Raw genomic sequence first — 26,705 nt, 5'->3', positions numbered from 1 at the left:
CAGGGCTGGGACAGACCAAAGCCAGAAGCTAGGAGTTTGGCCAGTTGTCTCCCACATGGATGCAAAGAGCCAAGGTCTTGGGTCATTACTCAATGCTTTCCCAGGTACATTAGTAGGAAGTTGGATGGGAGATGGAGCATCTGAGATGAGCTGATGTCCCTGTGGGATGTCAGTGTCACAGGTAGCAGCTTAATGCCCTGAGCTACAATGCCTGTCCCAAACCTCACCCTTTGGGACATCTGGGGAGTACACCAGCAGATGGATGACCTCTGTTCTAGGCTTCTTAAATAAATAGGTAAAAATGTTAAAGAATGTATTTCTCCCTATGGTTATAGTCAAGTAAAAACTCATTGATTCAAACTATATTTTTTCTTGCCTTCTGAAACATAATGCTGTTTCAACTCTTCCGTTAGAAGCAAATTTTAACAAACCATACCTGCTCCAACATAATTTACAGCTTTAGCAGCTCTGACTGCAGCTTCTCCAAGCTTTTTTCTTACTTCAGGCTTAATATCAGGCTATAAAAAAAATACATATTTAAAGTAAATCTCCATTCAAAGCTTGCCTTACTAGAAATTTTTCATAAAAATAAAATGTGCTATTTCCATGTAGCAAATATTGCATTAAAAAGATAAAAAAGTTAACACATCTACTTCATCAAGGCACACTGTCTTATTGCAGTTCAACTGTCAAAATACTGACGGTTAGTGGTTCTGCTAATAATTTGCATGAATCACATATACTGCTTAGCATAATTACAAATCCTTATCCCTTGTACCTAGATGATAACTGTTATAGCTATGTACTCATCTACAATTACATGGACCAACATGAAAACTTTCCTGTGATCCCATTTCCTTTCAGAATAACACAGCAAGCTGATCCTAATGATGATCTTGGAATGATGGACAAAGCCTTAAGATTCCAAATTAATAAAGTCTGATTGAAAGAAACACATCAAAGTTTTTTTTTATCATTCTAAGAGGGTGCTCTATAAATACACATTGAAGCAGTCTTTGCTTAAATAATGTTTCCTGAAATTTGTCAACATTTACTTCAAATAGTATTATACACTCTGCAGAGAAATTAACATAAGAAAAACAAACTGATTAATCAGAAATCTGTTTTGTGACATTTTTGGAAATACATATCAACAAAACACAACATGTATATATCTTTGAATTAGAACTCTTAGCAGTGGCAAGGTCCAAAAGCTTGAATCTGAAAATAAGCAATCCCAGTAGGTGGCCTTAACCCAAATAACAATTCAAATCAACGAGGAAGAAGACTCAAAGAGATACAAACAAACAACTAACATTGAGGCAGCAGAAGTGGCCAGACCAAAGCCCTCCTCTGGGGCCACACAGAGGCCAGTCCTCTGCCCTGTGGCAAGAGCATCCCACATGGACACTGGTTTGTGTCCCAGCTGCTCCACTGCCAATACAGTTCTCAGCTTATGGCTTCAGAAAGCAGTGGAAGGTTGCCCAAGTCCCTGGGACCCTGCACCCACATGGGAGACCTGGAAGAAGCTCTTGGCTTCAGATAGACTCAGCTCTGGCCACTGTGGCTATTTGGGGAGTGAACCAGTGGATTTAAGGTCTCATGTCTCTCTCTCTTTCCCCTTACCCGTCTTCCAAATAAAAATAAGTAAATCTTTAAAAAAAATTAAAAAGAAAGCATCCTCATTTTTCTATAACATAATCCACAAGCCAGGATGATGAACTAACCTATTTTTTTGGAACACTGGAAACAGAAGTGAAAAAAAAAAGATTCAAAAGATTCTTCTCTATATAAAATACATTGAATTAACCAGACTATTCCATCCATGTCCATAATTAATACCAGTTAATCACAATTTAAAGTACATGCTGAGACATCTCTGTAAAGCTGCTCAAGCTGTGTAGCTTTCCCCAGTCTATCCAGAAGTGGTGTCCAGCCCTGGAACTTGAAGCCCCTCCACATCTCCAACAGGAGAGTGAGGCCTCATCATTATATTTCTCCTGGGAAGCAGGCAGCCACAGGACTTTGAGGGAGAGAGGCATTAACTTCCAAGATTTCTGATGAGAAAGTGAGAGTGGATGAGGCTCCCGCCACAGAGAAGCTGACACTTTCCTTTACCGGGTGCTTACCGCCGGGGCCTCCTCAATGATCTTCTGATGGCGCCTCTGCACACTGCAGTCCCTTTCAAACAAGTACACGGCATTGCCATGGTGGTCACCGAACACCTGGACTTCTATGTGCCTAGCGAAAAGTGAACACTTGTAAATACACCCTGCTGAGCATGATAAACACAATTCAGTAAATCATACCATTGAGCACAATGAACAGGATTCCCACAGTTTTTAGTTTTAAGGAAGACTTGATATTCATTTTTTTGGCCTCAAAAGAGAGGTTTTGGATTTAGAAACAGGTCTATACTTTTGTGAAAGCTCAATGAAAGCTTCCATTTGTAGGGTAAACATTAAAAAGGAAAAAGTTGATATGTACGAAATGACCAGAAAGTAAGAAAAGGGGGGCAAAATGAGACTCACAGTAGTGGTAGTCATAAATAGAACAAACTGGCAAGAAAGCAATCGATGCATATGGCTACATAAAAACTTCAAATTGCAGAGGCTGGCAGGGTGGCACAGCAAGTTAAACTACTGTCTAAGCAGCAAAGTCCCATGTTGAGTGCTGGTTGGAGTCCTGGCTGCTTTTCACTTCTAATTTTGTTCCCTACTAGTATGCTAGTGGAAAGAAGCAGAAGGCGGCTCAAGGACTTGAGCCCCTGATGCCCATGAGGGAGATCCAGATGGCGTCCTAGGCTCCTGACTTCCCCTAGTCCAGCCCTGGCGACTGCAGACACTTAGGGAGTGAACCAACAGGACATGTTATTTCCCCCCTCTCTGTAACGCTGCCTTTCAAATACATAAAATAAGGGCTGATGCTGTGGCTTAACAGGTTACGTTGCCGCCTGCGGTGCTGGCATATGGGTGTGGGTTTGAGTCCTAGCTCCTCCATTTCAGATTCAACTCCCTGCTAATACACTAAGGGAAAGCAGCAGACGATGGCCCAAGTACCTAGGCCTCTGCATCTACATAAAAGACCTGGAAAAAATTCCAGGCTTCAGTGTGGACCAGCCCCAGCCAACCCAGCTCCTACAGCCATCTGAAGAGTGAAACAGCTGACGGAAGATCCCTTCTCTTGGTCTCTGCCTCTTTTCTCTCTGTAATGCTGCCTTTCAAACAATAAAATAAATATTTCTTAAATAAATTTTAATGCCAAACTGTCATCATGTTTCATATATCCTCAAAAGGTCAATGGAAATATTTTTATGAAGAGTTTTTAAAAACTAGTTTATCAGAGAGAGAGAGACAATTTCCAATGGTTCAAATATCCACCAAGGCCAAGGTGGAATATAGGAGCCAGAAACTCAATCCAGATCTCCCAAGTGGATGGCAAGAACCCAGACCCTGGAGCCATCATCGCTGCCCCAGGATTCACCTTAGTAGAAGGCTAGTGTTTAGAGGTGGAGCCTGGAAACTGAATCCAGGTTTCCCACACAGCAGGCTTGGTGTCCCAACTGCTGGGTCAAAGCCCACCCCAACCCTTAGTTTCTCACACTGTAATAGTCAGATTTGGGGTAATATGGAGGATAAATTAAAATGGCTCACCACCTGATCATTACACCCTGCATACCTGTTTTGATATATCATACTGCGTCCCATTAAAACGTGTGATTAGCACATGTTTGTTAGCCGTTTGAATTTGTTCCTTTGTAAAGTGTCTGTCCATTTCCTGCACACATTTCCTGACTGGCTTATTTCTTTTAGTGCTGTTGTTGTTCTGGGGTTCTTTGTATATTCTAGAAATTAGCCCTCTGTCTCCTGTGTAGTGTGCAAAGATCTTCTCCCAGTCTGTTGGTTGCTTTTTTACTTTGTTGATTGTTTCCTTTGCTGTGCAGAAACTTCTAAGTTTAATGCAGTCCCATTTGTTTATTTTGGTCTTGACTATTTTTGCTTTTTGTGTTTTTTCTGTGAAGTTTATGTCCATGCCTACATCTTGCAGAGTATGTCCAACTTTTTCTTCCAAGAGTTTGTTAATTTCTGGTTGTTGGTTTTGATCATTTATCCATTTACATTTGATCTTTGTGTATGGTGGAAGGTGCAGATCTTGCTTCTTTTTAATTATTATTGCTTATTATCATTTTATGATAGTTTCACCTAGTTCCTCTATATCATTACTAACATATAGTTCTTCATACACAGTCATATATCCATCATTGCGGGCATGGACAATGGCAGAGAGTTCAGCATCCTATTGTCAAGATATAGTAAACAGTTTCATTGTGAGTCCATCTTTATCTGGAAGCAGAAATGCATACTACATTGCATCTTCACATCTGGATGTTAGTCTCCATTTCACAGCTACTGTACATCCCCTTAAATGAAGGGTCATGACACAAAATCAACAATAGAAAGAAAAATAGAAATTTACAATGCCATGAAGTTCAATGACATGTTACTAGATATGACAGTCTCCATTACACAGCTACTATACATCCCTTTAAATGAAGAGCCATGAAACAAAATCAACAGGGAGAAAAAAGAAATTAACAACATCATGAAGTTAAATAACATGCTATTATATGACTAATGTGTAGCTGAAGAAATGAAAATCAAGAACCTTCCTGAAGAAAATGATGCTACTGTATGATCTATGGATCACTGAAGAATTTAATCACAAGAAACTGTTTTGAAGAGATGAAACTAACAAAAAACATCAAAACCCATGCAGTAGTTTCTGTTGATTTACGTTGGTGAAATGTGTCTCTAATAGACAACAAATAGATGGGTTTTGTTTTTTAACCCAGTCCAATAATCTATGATGTTTCGTTCAGCTTAAGCCATTTACATTCAGGGTTCATATGTATGGAGGGCAAGAAACTGTTGAATTTATCCGGCCAGTAAGATGCTGCACTCTATGCTTGGTATTTATTTGCAAACAAAGAATCTTGACTGAATTTGAACTGTAATACTGCAACAAGAGGGAGGAATCCACCATGGGGGGAGGGTATGGGGAGGGGTTGGGGGAATCCCAGAGCCTATGAAACTCTGTCACATAAAGTAATGTAATTAATAAACAAACAAAATCTGTAGGGGTGGTACTTTGGTCCTGTCATTTTAGCAATGGGTTGTTCATTGGTTTAGTCTCCTGTTGTCTTTTTACTGGGTTGTTCTTCCCGTTTGCCTTTGGTTTTGGTAGGCGCTATTCCTCTTCTCTGTCAAGAGAACATCCTAAAGTATCATTTGTAGGGCAGGTTTGAAGGAGGCAAATTCTTTTAACTTTTCTTTACTGTGGAAGAATTGAATTTCATTTTCAAAGACAAAAGAAAACTTTGCTGGATATGTTATCCTAGGCTGACGATTTTTTTCTTTTCAAATCTGGAATATGTCACTCCATTCTCTTCTTGCCTGTAGAGTTTCCTGGGAGAGATCTCCTGTGAGCTTAATTGGCCTTCCTTTATATGTCAATTGATGTTTTTCACGTGCACATTTCAGGATCTTTTCCTTATGTTCAGTTGAAGAGAGCTTGATGATCATGTGTCTTGGTGAAGATCCCTTTTGAGCAAGCCTGTTGGGAGTTCTGTGTCCCTCCTGGATCTTGTTTCCCAATTCTTTCTCCAGATTAGGGAAATTTTCCTTGATCATTTCATTAAATACATTTGAAACTTAGCTTCTCTTTCTACACCTTATGGGTCTCCTATAACTCTTAGATTTGGCCTCTTAATAGTGTCTTTCAATTCTTGAATACTTTTTTTGGCCTGATCCAGCTCTGCTTCCAGCTTTTTGTTTGCTTTCCCATGATGACAGGAGATACCTTCCACTTCTGAGATTCTTTGTTCTGCTTGTTTCATTCTACTTTGGAGACTCTCCACTGTACTTTTCATTTGCTCTGCTGTGTTCTTAATTTCTGATATGTCAGCCTTGATTTGATACATTGCTGCTATTGCTTATGTAAAATTTTCCTTAAATTCTTTGAACTCTTGCATGTGCTTCTCATTGTTGATCAGAAGCTTTAAAATGAGTTTTGTGAATTCTGTGTCCCCCATTTTCTCAATGTCTTCCTCAGTGAACTCTGAGGTTGGCATAGGGTTTTGCTCCTTTGCAGGGGAGTTTTCAGTAATATTCATTGTGCCTTTGTCTCTTCTTTTGCTCTTGATCATTGTACTTCTGGTTAGCAGAGTCTTCTCCTTGGGGCAGGTTTCTAAGCTATGCCACCCACAGGTCTACAGTCTGATTTTACTTATTGCAGTTGGCATACAACTCTTCACTTGCAGCCAATTGTGCCACAACCTCCAGCGAGTTCTAGGTCTGGGTTCTTATGTCAGATTTCCACTGTGGTCTCCACAGCCCCAGATCCTGGCTCACCACTCTCTACCTCCTGTGATACCGTGCTGAGGCTGCACTGTTGTCTCTGCAACCTTTCTCCCACTTCCGGTTGGAGCAGGTCCCAGGATTAGGGAGACACCAGGTGTCCTATATAGCTAGGTTGTTGGTGGTGCTGATCTTGTCGGAACTTGTGGGATGTTAGGTCTGGGTGTCACATGGACCTATTTTGACCCATACGATATGCCACACTCAGTATTATTTCCCTGTGGGACCAGTGCAATCCACGGAACTCAGTGAGTTCTCATGAGCTCAGCACATGAGCAGTTCACTGTTGTCTCCTTTAGTTCTAAAGCTTTTGCCACGGTGTGAAAAATGGCACCTGACACACCACTACTACAGTTCTTGATCTGCTGGCCGTCAGGTCTGAGGGCTACCCAGACCTGTCTTGGGTGGAACCCGTAGAATGTTACCTCGATGCAGTTCACTGAGTCAGAAATGAGCTCGCCCCCGGCTCAGCATATGCTCAGTCCTTTCCCTTGCTTTTTCCTCCTTACGCAAAATGGCACCAATTCAGCTCTAGTGGGCTGACTGGGCTATGATATCCAACCTGTTCTCGCACTGCCTGTCTGGGATCTGCTACTCTGTCTCTGCTCCTCGTCAAATCAAAAGGACCAGCAGGATGGATGGTTCTCTGTCTATGTTTATTTACCTCCCAAGCTCCCAGTGAAAGAGCCCCTTCCCACCTGGTTGCTGGTGGAGTTCTGGCTGCTGGTAGAGTTCAGATCGCTGTTAGCTGAATACCGCTGGAGTATCAGTCACTGCAACACCACACTGTTGTGTTTGCTGCTCTCCTGTGTCTGTCAGTCTCCAGGTACCCTCTGCTGTTGTTCTGTCCTCTCCTATTTCCTGAAATATGTCCTCTCTGCTTCATCCTGATTAAATGTTTTTCCATCCATTTAAACGTGTCCTTACTCTCTTTCGTCATCTTGAATCCCCCAACTCATTTCTTAGTATCTCGGGTCTTGCTTCTTATTTCTACGTGGTATTAGCCAGTTGTCCCAACAGTATCTACTGAAGAGACCTTCCTTTTTTCCCAGATTGTTTTCTGTTTCCTTGTCAAAGTTTAGATAGTTGTGTATATGTGTGTTCCCTTCTGGATTTTCTATTTTCTATTATGCCATTGATATACCTCCTTATTTCTCTACCAATACTAAGCTGTTTTGATCACTACTGCACTCTAACATGTCTGAAGATCTGGGACTATGATCCCTCCTGCTAGGTTCTTATTTTTCAGGATAGTTCTGACTTTTCATGTTTTTTTGTGTTTCCAGATGAACCTTTGCATCATTTTTTCCAGCTCTGTGAAGTATGTTCTTAGTATTCTGATTGGCATTGCACTGAATGTATTTATTGCTTTCAGTAGTATGGACATTTTGATATTTACTCTGCCCATCCAGGAACAAGGTATTTTTTTCCACTTCTTGAAGTCTTTTTCTTTTTCTTGTTTTAATGTTTTGTAGTTTTCCTTGTATAGGTCTTCCACATCCTTTGTTAAGTTTATTGCTAGGTATTTCATTTTCTGCTGTGTTATTTTGAAGGGCACCATGCTGGTTAGTTCTTCTTCAGCCTTAGGGTTGTTTGTGTACACTATGGCTATTGATTCATTTTTATTTATCTTATACCTTACCATTTTGCCAAATTCTCATATTACCTCTTTTTTGAGTCTCCTGGTTCTCCTATGTATAGGATCATTTCATCTGAAAACACAGATCATCTGATTTCTTCCTTTCCCATTTGAATTCCTTTGATTCCTTTTTCTTGTCTAATAGCATTTGTGAGTACTTCCAGTACTATATTAAATAGCAGTGGTGATAGGGGAAATTCAAATAAAGACAACACTGAGGTTCCACTTAATGCCAGAAAGAATTGCCCATATACAGAAAACTACCAAACCACCTGCTGGCAAGGTTGTAGAGAAAAGGGAACCCTACTCCACTGCTGGTGGGAATGCAAGCTATTGCAGCCACCATGGAAGTCAATCTAGAGAACACTTAGACAATTAAAAATTCACCTATCATATGACCCAGCAATACCACTTCTAGGAATATATTCAAAAGGCTTGTTACATGACAAAGCAATATATACCCCAATGTTTACTGCAGCACAATCAACATTTGCCGAGAACATGGAAGCAACCTAAATGCTCATCAAGAGAGGACTGGATAAAGAAACTGTGGTTCATCTACACTATGGAATACTACTCTGTGATTTTTTAAAAAATTAAATGCATTACTTTGTGGCTAAATGAGCCAAACTAGAGACCATTATGCTAAGGGAAATGAGCCAATCCCAAAAGGTCAGATATCATATGTTTGCTCTAATTTAAGATAATATGGTGTCAAATCTAGGTATATTACATATGAATCTTGCTCTATGTCACTTCATACTTATCTGTACCTTATGTAACAAGAATTTGTGATATAATTCATTAATCGACCATCCATAAGATGCTGATTGCTTATAATCACCTGAGATGGTCAGTGTCCCCTTTAACACTGTTATCGGTACTGCCCATAAATAATGAAGACCTAATCCTTGCTGTACCTACATTAGGGTCGCAGGATACAAGAATGAACCCACAACAAAATGACAGTTTCCTATATGGTTGGGAGACACTCCAGTGGAAACATGATGAACCTGGGAAAATTCACGAAGGACACACGTTATTAACCTGGAGGGGAGAACAGAGGGAAGAGGAGAAAATTTGGGGAGGGGGGAGGGAGAGCCCAGTGCCAACTAAATTGTATCAAAAAGCAATTTAAAAATGTATAATTATCATTCTAATTTTAAAAATAAAACCCCTGCTAATCCACAGAAGAATTAAGAAACTATAGAAATACATATGGATTGTTAGTGTTTTTAGGATATACTAACATTTAACCATAGGAAGATACTTTAATGCTGAATACAAAATAGTCAAATCATGAAGCAGAAATATTATATATTATATATAATACATTATATATAATATTATTATATAATATATTAATAATGATTGCATGTGACACTTTGGGAAGCCAGCACAGGCTACCTGGTGACCACGACAGTGCACTCCTCCCAGGTTTCTTCTCATTTGTTCTCACTGCAGCTTCCCACCACCCCAATACAGAAGTGAGCCTTTGCCTGCCTACCTCTGCATCTAGGATGTGGAGTATGGTATCACTCAGTCACTCTCCTTCCCAGCCACACAAGAAGTCAGGCTACCGGCAGGGACGTCCTCTCTCTTCCCTAGGACACAAGGCGGAAGCAGAAACGCCTCTCACCCACGTTTACCCTCCCTGCCCACTCCATACCTGAATATGGCCTAATAATGTCTCTGATTTCCTCACCTTTTAAATAAACTTTATACCTCCCAAAATGTGAGTATTCAGCCAATATTTGTTCTTCCTATTCCCTAGAATAAACCAGCCCCGAAGTCTTGTGAACATGCTGCTTTGGCACAACAGGTCAGCTCCATTCCATATGGATGATCTGCAGCACACTTCATTAACCACGTCAAGGAATCTATCTTCCTGATACAGCATTTTCCCTGAAGGGTCCACTGAAAACACTTTCCAATATACCCAACACCGGGGAGGCAATACTTCTTTTTGGCTTTGCCTTCTTGATCATTCCTTCTCTTTCTGTCGCCCAGAAGCTATCTTCGGCAAAGACACTGCTGTCGCCACGACTTTGAACAAACTGTTTTCTCTCTATTAGGCCAACTCAAAATAAGAAAAATAAGAGATTCTACATTCCCACATATTGCTTCTCCTCTAAGTCTTCTTTCTTCATGAAGATAGCAGTTCCTCACCTGTGTCATTTTCACTTTCTCTGAAAAACTTCATTAGCCTATCTCTTGGCAAGGCCTCCTGATGGTAAATTTCCTTAAGTTTAGTGTACACTTGTCATTTGAAAGATAAATTTGCTGTTACTGGGCCTGTGTCTTCTAGTCTGTTTTCTCTTTGCTTCCATTAGGTGAGACAGGAAGAAGTCCAAACATAAAGGAAAAGACTGCTAATATTTCCCTGGAGTTAGGACGGTCTGGCAAATCTGTGGTTTGCTGAATCCACAATGAATGTTCTCAGCCTGTTTCCAAATGGTTACTTTTCCTCTCCCACTGCCTCAAAGTTTAAGAGGATTTTTCCCAGGTTCTCCCTTGTGAGAACCTGCTGAGGTTCTTGGAGATAGAACTCATGAAAGAGGGGTTTCCTTTAAAAGACTGAGTTCCAAGGGGTTTTTCACTTTCAAACTAGCTCACGGTCAACCTCCAGCCACTGGCCACAATTCCCCCTTATACAGTCTAATTCCAGCAGCTTCAGTTCCAATTAAACTGGCCTGGGCTATGACCACTGGATCACACACCCATCCAGGTTTTAGGGTGGTGGTGTGCTATTTGCCTTGGATTCTCCGAGGGTCTGAAAGCCACTGATTTTGATTTTGTTCAGCTTTTACTTGTGTTTTGGATGTGAATGATGACTTCCAAGCTCTTCGTAGGTTAGAGCTGAACTGTTTGTTTCTCATATTCCACTCGTGAAATTCTACCACTTCTGCGGACTCTCTCTTACATTCTAGTTGCTCCAGCGAAGGGACATGGACTCCACGGACTTCAGTTTATGAAGGGAAGATGCAGGGGCCATCCCAAGAGCCCAGCGCAGCTCTCGTTCACGCAGCTTACAGGTCTATGTTCCATATTATGATTTTTGTTATCATTCATCCAACTCTTACTCTTTTCCACTTTTGTGTCTGACTTTTTTTGGTGCAGTTCTAGCTAACTCAGAGGTTCTGAGACAGGCATACAGAAGTGGTTCAGAACCAGGAGGTGCAACCTATTCCAGCTGCTCCAATTCAGCCAGTGCTGGAAGCTGGTTAGTTAGGCAGAGATGGAAAGTTGCAGATGCATTCCCTCAGAGGCCTCTGACATTTAGTAAGAATTCTGATGTCTTTATTTTTCTATTTACATGTTAATCGAGAACATATATGGAAGAACTGAAGACAATTTGATTTCTTTTGTTTCTCTTATACAGTACACTTTCAGAAAAGGCCAAGAGTTCTGATGTGTAAAATTTCTTGACATGTGCTTTTCTCACTCATCATCTTGACCATCTTCTGGCACTCTATTAATGCAAAGGCAATTATGTAGGATCTAAAGCATTACGGCTCTCCCAATAGTCAGAAGTTATTACAAGAAAACAGAGAATTAAATATACAGAAATGTTCATGTCTCTATTATGAAAATAAGATTGTGAGCTACTTTGTTTTCCAGATCCTGTATTTTCCAGAAGTTCGTAATGCATTCATACTTTTTTTTTAAAAGATTTATTTATTTTTATTGGAAACATTGTGGCATAGCAAGATAAAGCTGTTGCCTGTGATGTGGGCATGCTATATATGGGTGACAGTTCACATCCCAACTGCTCCACTTCTGATGTAACTCCTGCTAATGGCCTGGGAAAGCAGGAGAAGCTGGTCCAACTGCTGGGGACCCTACTACTCAAGTGGGAGACCTGGAAAAATTTCGCAGCTCCTCATTTCAGCTTGACCTAACCCTGAACATTGTGGTCATATGGAGAGTGAACCACATGATGGAAGATCTGTTTCTCTGTGCGTGTGTCACCATCTCTCCCTCTCTGTAACTCTCACATTCAAATAAATATGTAAAATTTTGAAAAGAGAATTACATTTTTAAGAAATGCTGTAGACATTGAGTTATAATCACTGGAATAGCTGGCTGATGTCTCCACAATTCCTCAATTAACTCAAAACAAGGCACCAATAAAAATTAGGAAAACCTGGAACCAGCATGGTAGCCTAGTACCTCAAGTCCTCATCTTACATGCACCAGGATCCTACATGGGTGCGGTTTGTATCCCAATTGCTCCACATCCCATCCAACACCTGCTTGTAACCTGGGGAAGCTGTCAAAGATGGCCCAAGGCCTTGGGATTCTGCACCTACACAGAAGACCAGAAGAAGCCCCTAGCTTTGAATCGGCTCAACTTGAGATGCTGTGGCCACTTGGGGAGTAAACTAGCAGAAGAACGATTTTTCTGTCTCTCCTTCTCTATGTAAATCTGACTTTCCAATAAAAATAAATTAATCTTTATTTTAAAACTTAGGAATATCTACATTTATTGACATGAAAAGATGTGCATATTAGGACATTCTATTCACTGTTCTTTAGCGTGTATTTTATATGTATATAAAATACACATACACATATACAAACATATATACACATATACAGACATGCACATATATATCATCAATTCTTGATAACCACAGGGAATTGGTTCCAGACACCTCCTCAAATACCAAAACCAGCATATACTCACATCTCTTGGGCACAGTATAGCTATGCCTCTTAACTACAGGGACCATTCTGGGTAACGAATCATTAGGAAATTTCATCGTGAGAACATCACACAATATATCTATGCAAACCTATGTAGGATAACCTATGTACTAGCCTACATGGTATATATCATATGTACGGTCCACCATTGATTGTAATGTTATACAGTATATAACTGCATGAGTATTCATGTATAACTCTCATATAGCATCCTATATACTTTAAATCATCTCAGGATTACATACAGTACTTAATACAACGCCTTATATTACTTTATTTATGGATTCAGTGCAGTACTCAGTACACGGCAAACTCAAATTCTAAAAGTTATTGACATTTTTTTTCTGAATATTTTGAATCTGTGGTTTGCTGAATCCACAGAGGTAAACCCATGGACACAAAGGCCCAAATTTGCACAGAAAATACTTGGAAGAGTCTATACTATCACATAGACTCCAGATACAATCACTGCTTATATCATGGAGTGGGTCAGCAGAACTTAATAACTGATCTACCATCAAAATTTTAAACTTTATAGCAGGTAAATGCATTACTTGCATAATGAAATTTCAAAAAATCTGAGTCAGAAAGACCAGCTCAAGGTACCTGGGTGTGTCTACAAACTTCTCAATCAGCACAGTGTCATCATTGAAAGATTTCTTAGCCTCTCTCCGTGCAGATTCCAGCTGCTCTTGAAATTCTTCTTCTGACCTAATGATCCTCATGCCCTAAGAGAGAGAAGACAGTGAGGACCACAGCACAAGGAGAACAAAGACTCCACAAGCATCCCAAAACTTACTTTCCCTCCTCCGCCCCGGACGGCTTTAATCATGACGGGGTAACCGATTCTCCTTGCGTGTTCCTTCAGCAACTGGTCTGACTGCTCCTCGCCGTGATAACCTTCCACCACAGGCACCCCAGCAGCAGCCATTATGCATTTTGATGTGCTTTGCAGTTAAAGACAAGACACTCTCATTCTATGAATTGCTTCATACAAAAAAAAAAAAAAAATACAAAACAGCCTAGACTGCACATAACAATCACTCTCTTTAAAAATGCCTGTTATTAGGGGGAAAAAAACCCTCTTTTAATAAACCTACATTCATGTGGTTACATTAACAAAGATAAAAATTCTTACCTCTTTATACCCATGTCTCTAATTGCAGATGAAGGAGGGCCTATAAAAATAATTCCTTCCTGTTTACAAAGATCGGCAAATTCCATGTTTTCTGAAAGAAAACCATATCCGGGATGGATGGCCTAAAAATGAGAAACACAAAAAACTGGCCAGTTAATTTTCAGCCAGCAGAGGTTTGATGCAGGTTACGTGGTCATCCTCTGAGTAGGCCTCTCCTTACACTCGTGATGGGGACACTGCAGTCAGCATCAAAATCTGCTTCCAAAGAAATGTCTTAAATAATCATACTACGGTCCTGAGATTTGGGCTAAACCAGAAGAATCTGTATTTTTTAAATTGTAATAATACATAAATATCATAACATTTACTATTTTAAGCACCTAAGTATATGATTCAGAAACATCAAGCACAATCCCAGGCTGCAAGCAGGACCACCACCCACCCACCCACTCCCTGGCATCTCCAGCCCACAGAAATCTCCATTTTACTCTATGGAAATGACTGTATTCGGTACCTCCTGTAAGCTAGCATTTTAACTGTGTCTATGGCTTATTTCATTTTAGTGCAATGTATTCTAGGGTTACTCATGTTGTAGTATGTATCAGAATTTCATTCTTCTTTAAGCCAAATAATATTCTACCACACATAAGCACATTTCCACATTTTGTTTGTTCATTTGTTGATGGACATGCTAACAGGTTATTGTTATTTTTTTTTAAATTTACTTATTTTTTATTTGAAAGGCAAAGTTACAGAAAGAGAAAGATCTTTCATTTGCTGTTTCACTTTCCAAATGGCTGCAACAGTAGGAAGTGGGTAGGTCCAAAGTCAGGAGCCAGGAGCTTCTTGCAAGTCTCCCATGTGGGAACAGGGGCCCAAAAACTTGAACCATCGTGCACTGCCTTACTAGGCCATTAGCAGGGAGCCCGATGGGAAGTGGAGCAGCTGGAACTCAAAGTGGCACCCATACAGTATGCTGGTGCACAGCTGGAAGCTTAGTGTGCCATGCCATGGCACTGGCCCCATGATACTTTTTAACTGTTGTGAATAATGTGACTATGTATGCTGGAGTCCTTGCCTTATATTATTTCAGGCATACCTAGAAGCAGAACTGCTTGATCACACAGTACAAGAGAATCAATATTTCAACTGAAAATCATATTGCAATTAGAGTAGAATGTCAAAGAATAAAGAGTTTGAGAGTAATAAGAGAGGGATTTGTTTACTATCCCTGGTAAAATTGGCCCAGAATTGAAACTACAATATTTAAAAGCTCAGAGGGCACTAGCACAAGGGTATCTTGTTGATCTTCAGGTCCCTGTCTGTCAAGGTTATCTTCCCAGAGAAAAGTTTAGAAACACAGCAAACATGTAATGTATTCAAGTCCACATAGCCTTCTGTGAAGACGACCACCGAACTCCCCACCCCCTTCTCAGACTTTACCCTAGTCATTCCTAAGTTACTCAGATTTTGAACAAAGTTATTGATCTGGTTTTTAGCCAAGAGAAGAGGGAAATCAACAGCTGAAGGAAGACCAGATTTCTAAGAGTAAACACAGTGAGAGCAGTAAAGGAAGAAACAGAAGAAAGCAGAGGGCAGACAGGCTGGGATGATGTAGTGAGGGAAGACGCAACTCTAGCCAACATCAACAACCTTGAGGGCAACTGCTCTCAGGAGACTGAAAAAACATGAAAAAGTTCAGTCAACAGTATTTCCAAATAATTAAGTTCAAAGAACATCTCAAAATTCAAGGAGTAACTTCAAATATTTGGCAAACTCAAATAATCAGAAAAACCCATATCGTTTCTCAACTTTCATTTTATCTATTTATTTCTTTTACTTATTTATTTGATTTTATGCTACAGTTCCATGGACTCTGGGTTTTCCTGCTGTCCCTCCTCAAATCCCCTCCCCTACACTGATCCCCCCTATATTATTATAATAGTATAGTCCTTCATAAACAGTTATATGCTCACTATTTTGCTATTTAAGTGTATCCTGACATTGTAGGTATGAACAACAGTAGAGTCTAGCATCCTACCGTCAAGACATATTTAACAGTTTCATCCCATTGTATCTTCACATCTGGATATGATAGTCTCTATTAGATACTATACATCCTTTAAATGAAAAGCCATAAAACAAAATCAACAGGAATAAAAACAGAAAATATACAACTACATGAAGTTAAATAACATGCTACTGAATGAACAATGTTTTGTTTAAGAAATAAAAAAGTCCAGACAGAGAACCGTCAGAGAAGGAAAACTACAGACCTATTTCTCTGACGAACATTGATGCTAAAATTCTCAACAAAATCCTAGCTAATAGAATTCAAAAAATCATCAGACAGATCATTCATCCGGATCAAGTAGGATTCATCCCTGGAATGCAGGGATGGTTCAACATTCGGAAATCCATAAATGTTATAAACCACATACAAAAACTGCAAAACAAGAACCACATAATAGTTTCAATAGATGCAGAAAAAGCTTTCGACAAAATCCAACACCTCTTCATGCTAAAAACTCTAACCAAAGTAGGCATAGATGGGAAAATCCACAACATAATCAAAGCAATTTATGAAAAACCCAACGCCAGTATCATACTGAATGGAGAAAAGCTAGAACCCTTCCCATTGAGATCTGGAACAAGACAAGGATGCCCGCTATCACCACTGCTATTCAACATAGTCCAAGAGGTACTTGCAGAGGCCATAAGACAAGAAAAAGAAATCAAAGGCATACGTATAGGAAACGAAGAAGTCAAGCTTTCACTATATGCAAATGACATAATTCTATACATAGAAAATCCAGGAGACTCAATACAGAAACTACTAGAACTTATATGAGAGTTTGGCAGAGTGGCAGGGTACAAAATTAATGAACGAAAATCAACAGCCATAGTGTACGCAAATAACACCAAGATGGAAGAAGACCTAACCAACAGGATACCATTCAAAACAGCAGAGAGAAGTATGAAGTATCTGGGAATAAATCTAACCAAAAGCGTAGGAGACCTATTCGAAGAAAACTACAAACTATTTAAAAAGGAAATTGAACAAGACCTCAAAAGATGGAATAACATCCCATGCTCCTGGATAGGCAAAATCAATATCATTAAAATGTCTATACTACCACAAGCTATATACATTTTCAATGCAATTCCAATCAAATTGCCCAAAACATTCTTCACGGAACTGGATACAACGATTCAAAAGTTCATCTGGAAACACAAAAAACCACGAATAGCTAGAACCATCCTGAAGAATAAGAAGTTAGCAGGGGGAATCACAATCCCGGACCTCTGGACATACTATAGAGCAGTGGTTATCAAAATAGCCTGGTACTGGCACAAAGACAGGAAGGAAGATCAATGGAATAGAATAGAAGCACCAAAAGGGAACCCACACAGATACAGCCAATTAATCTTTGACAAAAAGACCAATGACAGTCCAAGCAAGTGGGAAGGCCTCTTTAGTAAATGTTGTTGGGACAACTGGCTGATAGCCTGTAGAAACAAAAAGATAGACCCACATCTATCACCATACACTATCCAATCTACATGGATAAAAGACCTAAACCTACATCCAGAAACCTTCAAACTCTTGCAAGAAAATGTTGGAAATACCCTGCAAGACCTAGGAGTAGGTCCCGACTTTCTAAGAAGGACACCAAAAGCAATAGCAGTTGAGAACAGAATAAACAAATGGGACCTCATCAAACTAAGAAGTTTCTGCACAGCAAGGGAAATAATCAACAAAGTAAAAAAGCAACCCACAGAGTGGGAGAAGATCTTTGCACACTATATAGGTGATAGGGGGCTAATTTCCAGGATATACAAAGAACTTCAAAACAACCAAAAAACCAAAACAAACAAGCCACTCAAGAAATGGGCACGGGAAATGGGCAAACATTTCACAAAGGAACAAGTCCAAATGGCAAACAAACATATGAAAAAATGTTCCAGCTCCCTGACAATAAGGGAAATCCAAATTAAAACATCGATGAGGTACCACCTAACACCAGTTAGATTGGCCCACATAAACAAGAACACCAACAACGCTTGCTGGCGAGGATGCGGGGAAAAGGGAACCCTACTCCACTGCTGGTGGAGCTGCAAATTGGTACAGCCTTTATGGAAATCAGTCTGGAGAACACTCAAACAACTCAAAATCTGCATACCATATGACCCAGCAATTGCACTGCTAGGAATATATCCAAAACACCTGTTTTACGACAAACCAACATGCATCCCTATGTTCATAGCAGCACAATCAGTAATTGCAAAAACATGGAAGCAACCGAAATGCCCATCAGCAGAAGATTGGATAAGAAAGCTTTGGTTCATCTACTCCATGGAATACTACTCAGCTATTAAAAAAAACAAAACGCAGTTCTTTGTGGCTAAATGGGCCCAACTGGAAACTATAATGCTAAGGGAAATGAGCGAATCCCAAAAGATTAGATACCACATGTTTGCCTTGATTTAACTTGTAATTTTTGTTTGGTTGTTGGTTATTTTTTGAACCTGTCATTGATACTGTCCCAACCCAGATGTTTCGAAGAATTGAACTTGCATTATTTTTAACATATTGTTTACCCAATACTATGTCAATTAATTCCATAATGTTGTATATTGATACTGAGGTTTTGTTGGGGCTTTTAACTGACCGGATCTTTACTCTGTTAGCCCTATCTTCAGACTAGAGAAGGTCTCCCCAAGAGGCCACTGAACTTATCTGGACAATAAGACGCTGGGCTTTATGCTAGATATGTGTTTGCAAGGAACGAATCTCAACTGAACTTAAACTGTGGTTATGCATCAAGGTGGAGGAATCCACCATGGGGGGACGGGTATGGGAGGGGTGGGGGGAATCCCCAGTGCCTATAAAACTGTATCACATAATACAATGTTAACAACAATAAAAAAAAAGAAGAAATAAAAAAGTAAATTTAAAACCTTTTGAAGAAAATAATACTACTGTATGACATGTGTCACTGAAAAAATTTTAAAAATCTTTTAAGAAGAAAAAAAGGAACATAAGGGGAGAATCAAGATGGCAGACTAGGGTAAGGACACATTTAAATGGATGGAAAAACATTTAATCAGGATGAAGCAGAGAGGACATATTTCAGGAAATAGGAGAGGACAGAACAACAGCAGAGGGTACCTGGAGACTGACAGACACAGGAAAGCAGCAAACACAACAGTGTGGTGTTGCAGTGATTGATACCCCAGCAGCATTCAGCTAACAGCGATCTGAACTCTACCAGCAGCCAGAACTCCACCAGCAACCAGATGGGAAGGGACTCTTTCACTGGGAGCTTGGGAGGTAAATAAACATAGACAGAGAACCATCCATCCTGCTGGTCCTTTTGATTTGAGGAGGAGCAGAGACAGAGTAGCAGATCCCAGACAGGCAGTGCGAGAACAGGTTGGATTTCATAGCCCAGTCAGCCCCTTGAGCTGAATTGGGTGCCATTTTGCTTAAGGAGGAAAAAGCAAGGGAAAGGACTGAGCATATGCTGAGCCGGGGGCGAACTCATTTCTGACTCAGTGAACTGCATCGAGGTAACATTCTACGGGTTCCACCCAAGACAGGTCTGGGTAGCCCTCAGACCTGACGGCCAGCAGATCAAGAACTGTAGTAGTGGTGTGTCAGGTGCCATTTTTCACACCGTGGCAAAAGCTTTAGAACTAAAGGAGACAACAGTGAACTGCTCATGTGCTGAGCTCATGAGAACTCACTGAGTTCCGTGGATTGCACTGGTCCCACAGGGAAATAATACTGAGTGTGGCATACCGTATGGGTCAAAATAGGTCCATGTGACACCCAGACCTAACATCCCACAAGTTCCGACAAGATCAGCACCACCAACAACCTAGCTATATAGGACACCTGGTGTCTCCCTAATCCTGGGACCTGCTCCAACCGGAAGTGGGAGAAAGGTTGCAGAGACAACAGTGCAGCCTCAGCACGGTATCACAGGAGGTAGAGAGTGGTGAGCCAGGATCTGGGGCTGTGGAGACCACAGTGGAAATCTGATAGAAGAACCCAGACCTAGAACTCGCTGGAGGTTGTGGCACAATTGGCTGCAAGTGAAGAGTTGTATGCCAACTGCAATAAGTAAAATCAGACTGTAGACCTGTGGGTGACACAGCTTAGAAACCTGCTCCAAGAAGAAGACTCTGCTAACCAGAAGTACAATGATCAAGAGCAAAAGAAGAGACAAAGGCACAATGAATATTACTGAAAACTCCCCTGCAAAGGAGCAAAACCCTATGCCAACCTCAGAGTTCACTGAGGAAGACATTGAGAAAATGGGGGACACAGAATTCACAAAACTCATCTTAAAGCTTCTGATCAACAATGAGAAGCACATGCAAGAGTTCAAAGAATTTAAGGAAAATTTTACATAAGCAATAGCAGCAATGTATCAAATCAAGGCTGACATATCAGAAATTAAGAACACAGCAGAGCAAATGAAAAGTACAGTGGAGAGTCTCCAAAGTGGAATGAAACAAGCAGAAGGAAGAATCTCAGAAGTGGAAGGTATCTCCTGTCATCATGGGAAAGCAAACAAAAAGCTGGAAGCAGAGCTGGATCAGGCCAAAAAAAGTATTCACTATTAAGAGGCCAAATCTAAGAGTTATAGGAGACCCATAAGGTGTAGAAAGAGAAGCTGAGTTTCAAATGTATTTAATGAAATGATCAAGGAAAATTTCCCTAATCTGGAGAAAGAATTGGGAAACAAGATCCAGGAGGGACACAGAACTCCCAACAGGCTTGATCAAAAGGGATCTTCACCAAGACACATGATCATCAAGCTCTCTTCAACTGAACATAAGGAAAAGATCCTGAAATGTGCACGTGAAAAAAAATCAACTGACATATAAAGGAATGCCAATTAAACTCACAGGAGATCTCTCCCAGGAAACTCTACAGGCCAGAAGAGAATGGAGTGACATATTCCAGATTCGAAAAGAATAAAATCATCAGTCTAGGACAACATATCCAGCAAAGTTTTCTTTTGTCTTAGAAAATGAAATACAATTCTTTCACAGTAAAGAAAAGTTAAGAGAATTTGCCTCCTTCAAACCTGCCCTACAAATGATACTTCAGGATGTTCTCTTGACAGAGAAGAGGAATAGCGCCTACCAAAACCAAAGGCAAACAGGAAGAACAACCCAGTAAAAAGACAACAGGAGACTAAACCAATGAACAACCCATTGCTAAAATGACAGGACCAAAGTACCACCCATGCATATTAAACTCAAGCTCAATCAAACATCATAGATTAGTAGACTGGATTAAAAATCAAAACCCATCTGTGTATTGTATATTAGAGACACACTTCAACAAGGATCAGTGGAAACTATATCACATGAGTTTTGTTGTTTTCTGTTCATTTCATCTCTTCAAAACAGTTTCTTTTGATTAAATCATTCAATGACTCGTAGATAATGCAGTGGCATCATTTTCTTCAAGAAGGTTCTTGATTTTCATTTCTTCAGCTACACACTAATCATATAATAGCATGTTATTTAACTTCATGATGTTGTTAATTTCTTTTTTCTCCCTGTTGTTGATTTTGTTTTGTGGCTCTTCATTTAAAGGGATGTATAGTAGCTGTGTAATAGAGACTGTCATATCTAGTAACATTTCATTGAACTTCATGGCATTGTAAATTTCTATTTTTCTTTCTATTGTTGATTTTGTGTCATGACCCTTCATTTGAGGGGATGTACAGTAGCTGTGAAATGGAGACTAACATCCAGATGTGAGGATGCAATGTAGTATGCATCTCTGCTTCCAGACCAAGATGGACTCACAATGAAACTGTTTACTATATCTTGACAATAGGATGCTGAACTCTCTGCCATTGTCCATGCTTGCAACGATGGACATATGGCTGTGTATGAAGAACTATATGTTAGTAATGATATAGAGGAACTAGACTGAGGGAGGGAAATGGCGAATGGGTAAGGGACTATGGAACTGTATCATAAAATGAAAATAATAATATAAATTGTAAAAAAAAAAAAAAGTAGGAAAAGAAAAGAAAATGACAATAAAAAAAAAGTCAAGACCCAGGAGATTTAGCAAAAACAGTAACTGAAAGAGACATTTATAACTTCAGGTGTTTACAAAAAAATCAAACTATCTCAAATAAATTATCTAATAATGCATTTCAAGGACTTACTAAAAAGAAAAATTAAACAGGAAGCAAGAAATTATAAAAACCACAGCAAAAATAAATGGAATTGAAACAAAAAAATATATAAATAGTAACAAAAATATCCATTTTGGAGTTTTTTAATTAAAAATTCATTTTATTTTTGATGATGTTTACACAGTTGAGAGGGATGTATGCCCATGCGGATCTTTAATTAAGGTGGGGTGGGTGGAGGAATGGCGGAAAATGGACCAGATAACCACCTCCAGTCTCACTTTTTCTTCTGGTATCCGGGCAAAATGGAGAAAAGAAGAGGAGAGGGCTGCTTCCAGCAACACAACTGCATCAGTATCCCAGAATCAGGGAAGGCTGCCCAATGTCATCCCAGAGTCCCCGATATGGAGCATATTCCAAGGATACTGCTTAAGTGATTTTGATAGTTTTGAGATGCTGTTGATTGCTCCAAGGCTGAGGAAATCCTTCCAAGGTCCACTGCCTGACACAGTCCACTTTTTTTTTTTTTGAGTCTTAATTCTCCCAGATACTTCTTTGGTTCTACCCTCCATGGTTCTAGATGTCTCTGCAGGCCTCAATGAACTTGTTGTCATGTCCCCCAAGAGCATCTGGATATGCTGTCCACCGCACAGGGCTTAGCAATAAAGAGCCATTTATTCGCCAGTTCTAATCCTGGTGGCTCTACTTCCCATCCAGCTCCCTGTTTGTGCCCTGGGAAAGTAGTCAAGAACGGCCCAAAGTTTTGGGATCCTGCACCCGCGTGGGAGACCCAGAAGAGGTTCCTGGTTCCCAGCTTCGGATCAGTGCAGGGCCAGCCAATGCAGGCTTTTGGGGAGCAAATCATCAGATGGAAAAATCTTCCTCTCTGTCTCTCCTCCTCTATGTATATCTGACTTTCCAATAAAAACAAATAAATCTTAAAAAAAAAAAAAAAAAGAGCCATATGAGAAAAAACAAACTTATGGCCAGATTAGCAAAGAGAAAAACCAAATAAATCTAGAGGTGAAAACGAAAACATCCTAAGACTCTATTAAGATGATCTTTTATTGCTGAATGGATTCTTTGACCATTCTGTGGTGTCCTTTTTTATCTTACTTAACAATTTTCATGTCAAAGCATGTATTATCTGATATAAGAATGGCTACACCAACTCGTTTTCCTTTTCATTAGCCTGGAATATCTTTTTCAATCGTTTCACTTTCAGTTTCCACATATCTTTATTGGTGAGCTGTGTCTGCTGTAGGCATCAGATACCTGGGCTATACTTTTAGATCCAGTTCACTAATTTATGGCACTTGATTGATGAGTTTAAGCCTTTTACATTCAGGTTTAATATAGATAGGTAGTAATTTGGTCCTGTCATTTTAGCAGTAGGTTGTTTATTGTTTGATTTAGCCTTCTGTTGGTATATTACTGGGATGTTCTTCACATTTGCCTTAGGTTTTGGTAGGTGCTTTTCCTTTTCTCTATTAACAGAGCAACTTTAAGTATCATTTGTAGACAGGACTGGAAGAGGTGTATTCTTTGAGCTTTTCTTTACTGTGAAAGTATTTTATTTCATTTTCAAAGACAAAGGCAAGCTTCACTAGGTACATTATTCTGGGCTGATAGAATCCTTTTAGAATCTGGAATATGCCGTTCCATTCTCTTCCAGCCTGTAGAGTTTCCTCTCAGAGGTCAGTAGTGAGTCCAGTTGGGCTTCTTCCACATGTTAATTGATTTTTTCACATGTATATTTAAGGATCTCTTCCCTGTATACAACTGAGGCTAGCTTTACTGTCATGTGTTGTGGCAAAGATCACTGTTTGCCAACCCTATTAGGAGTTCCATGCCCTTCCTGTATTGTTTCCCAATTCCTTCTCTAATCTAGGAAAGTTTTCATTTATCATTTCACTGAATGCATTTTTAAACCCAGCTTCTCTTTCTGTACCTTCTGGAACTCCCATAACTTTTTTTTTTAAGATTTATTTTATTTTTATTGGAAAGGCGGATATACAGAAAGGAGGAGAGACAGAGAGGAAGATCTTCCATCCGATGATTCACTCCCCAAGTGAGCGCAATGGCCGATGCTATGCCAATCCGAAGCCAGGAGCCTCTTCCGGGTCTCCCACGCGGGCGCAGGGTCCCAAAGCATTGGGCCATCCTCGACTACTTTCCCAGGCCACAAGCAGGGAGCTGGATGGGAAGCGGGGCCGCCAGGATTAGAACCGGCACCCATATGGGATCCCGGGCGTGCAAGGCGAGGACCTTTAACCACTGCGCCATCGTGCCGGGCCCAGAACTCCTATAACTCTTACATTCAGCCTCTTAATAGTGTTCCTTAATTCTTGAATACTTTTATTAGCTTGGCTCAGTTTCTCTTACAGATTTTTCATGCTACCCCATTGTGGCAAGTAATATCTTTCTATTCTAAGATTCTTTCTTCTGCCTGCTTTATTCTACTATTGAGGTTTTTCACTGAATTTTTACTTTGATCCATTGTGTTCATTCTAATAATTCAGCTTGATTTTGCTTCAGTGTTGCTATTTCCTGTGCGACATATTCCTTAAATTCCTTGAATTCCTGTATGTGTTTCTTTTTGTTAAGCAGCTTTATCACAAGTTCTTTAACTTCTTTATCCCCAGTTTCCTCAATGTATCCCTCAGTTAACTCTGAGGTTGACAAAGGCTTTTGCTTCCTCACATGGGAAGCATCAGTAATATTCATTGTGTCTCTGTGCAGGGTGGATACTTCTATGCCTGGGTTTACCTCCTGAGTTCCTGGGGAGCTTCCCTCCCCACCTGGCTGCTGGTGGCACTCTGACTGCTGACTACTGCTGGGGTATCTGGTCACTGCAATACTGCTCCACTCTCTCTGCTGTTTCCCTGTGTGCCGTGGGTCTCCGTGTTTCCCTCTGGCATTATCCTCTCCTATTTCCTGGGATCTCAACCTCTGCGTTTCACCCTGGCTAATGATTCTCCATCTACTCCAATGAGTCCTTATTCTATACTGCCATCTTGTTCCCCCCACATCCTTCTGATAACAAGCCACCAAATGCCAGATGAAGATAAAATGCTGGAGAGTCACATTTTGCTATCATTTTGTACTTTTTCCCCCTCTAAAGTCAAATTTTTATTTTAGCATTTTTAAAAAGATTTATGTATTTTTACTTGAAAGTCAGAGTTAAGGAGGGGAGGGGAGACATTCTATCCACTGGTTTACTCCCCAAATGACAACAGCTGAAGCTGAGCCAATCCAAAGATGAGAGCCAGGAGCTTCCTCCAGGTCTCCCATATGGGTGCAGGAGCCCCAGACTTGTACCACCCTTTGCTGCTTTCTCAGTGTAAAAGCAGGGAGCTGGATCATAAGAAAGCATATAGGACACAAACCTAGTCCTCTTTGTAGCTGGCTTTCTTTAAAGATATGATGTACAGTACTCAACACTCAGTCTTTTATAGTTTGGTGAACTAACATATTGAACTGTGTAACTATCACAAAAGTGTCTGCTTTTACAACATTTTATCATTTGAAAAAGTTTCCCGGTGCCAATAGACAATCCCTTTTCCTAAGACTCAATTGCTGACCTGCTTTCTGTCATTTCACAGTTGCCTTTAAAGATAATGCCACACAATCAAATCACATAGTACAGTTTTAGGTGTCTGCTTCCAACTCAGCAGACATTTCTGAGGCTTGCTTTTGCTTTTTTTAAAAAATTCATGGGTCTTTTTTTTTTCTAACAAATTCCCTTTTTTGATGCAGCACATGTGTTTATTCATTGGCATTAATTTCCTATTTGGTGTTATATTGAATGAAGGTCTTATAAAATGTTCATGGACAGTCAGTGTGAATAAATTTTCTGCTTCTTTGAGTAACTACTCAGCAGTGCCATTTTTGGGTTATAATATGGTAAGTATATGTTTAGCTTTTCAGAAATGGTTGGGGCTGGTGCTATAGCATAGCACATTACACCACCACCTGCAACACCCAGATGGATGCTGCTTTGTATCCCAGCTGCTCCATTCTAATGTAGCTCCCTGCCAATGGCCTGGGAAAAGCAATAAAAATGGCCAAGAGTTTGTGCCCCTGAATCTACATGGGAAAACCAGAATTACCGGCTCCTGGCTTCAGCCTGACCCAGCTCTGGCCATTGCAGCCATTTGGAGAATGAATCAGCAATGGACTATACTCTCCTTCTATTTTACAACCCCTCAACTCCATAACTACACCTTTCAAATAAATAAGTCTTTTAAAAAGCCAAAATTTTTTTAAAGTGGCTATAGTATCTGCACTTCTAACAACAATGTGGGTTCTAGGATTCTCTGGAACCCTGACAATACATTTTTGTTAGTTGTGATTCTGGCTATTCTATGGGAGTGTGGCCATGCTAAACTTTCAAAATTTCATTACTGAAATATAACTCATATACCATAAAATCAACCCAACTCCATTTTTTTATAGAGCTGTAAAATATCACTACCATAACATAAGCTGTTGAATACGATCCAAAAATACAAGTTTCACCTCTCCCCGATTGTTTGCCATTAGCAGTCATCCCCCATTTCCCAGACACCCCCAAGTCCAAGCAACCATCAATCCACTCTCTGAGTCCACAGATCTACCTACTGTGC

At 40.1% G+C, this 26,705-nt stretch overlaps 1 protein-coding gene across 3 annotated transcripts in view; it reads right to left on the bottom strand.

Moving 5' to 3' along the window:
- The window catches only part of MCCC1 (methylcrotonyl-CoA carboxylase subunit 1), an 82,366-nt gene that overhangs the window by 36,192 nt on the left and 19,469 nt on the right, over positions 1–26,705 (bottom strand). For 2 of the 3 annotated variants that reach the window (XM_041002614.1, XM_041002615.1), the window contains 5 exons: positions 13,904–14,025; positions 13,565–13,712; positions 13,372–13,493; positions 2,130–2,241; positions 437–518 (listed from right to left, as the gene is read on the bottom strand). In XM_041002614.1, coding sequence (XP_040858548.1) covers positions 437–518; positions 2,130–2,241; positions 13,372–13,493; positions 13,565–13,712; positions 13,904–14,025 — 586 coding nt within the window. The remainder of the gene's footprint in view (positions 1–436; positions 519–2,129; positions 2,242–13,371; positions 13,494–13,564; positions 13,713–13,903; positions 14,026–26,705) is intronic. The other variant, XM_041002616.1, reaches the window with a different exon arrangement.

The sequence above is a fragment of the Ochotona curzoniae genome, unplaced genomic scaffold (assembly GCF_017591425.1).
Source record: "Ochotona curzoniae isolate NIBS_2020 unplaced genomic scaffold, NIBS_Ocur_1.0 scaffold_2587, whole genome shotgun sequence".
Lineage (NCBI taxonomy): Eukaryota > Metazoa > Chordata > Mammalia > Lagomorpha > Ochotonidae > Ochotona > Ochotona curzoniae.
Note: the sequence above shows the minus strand (reverse complement) of the source record. Positions and strands in the feature narration are given on the sequence as shown.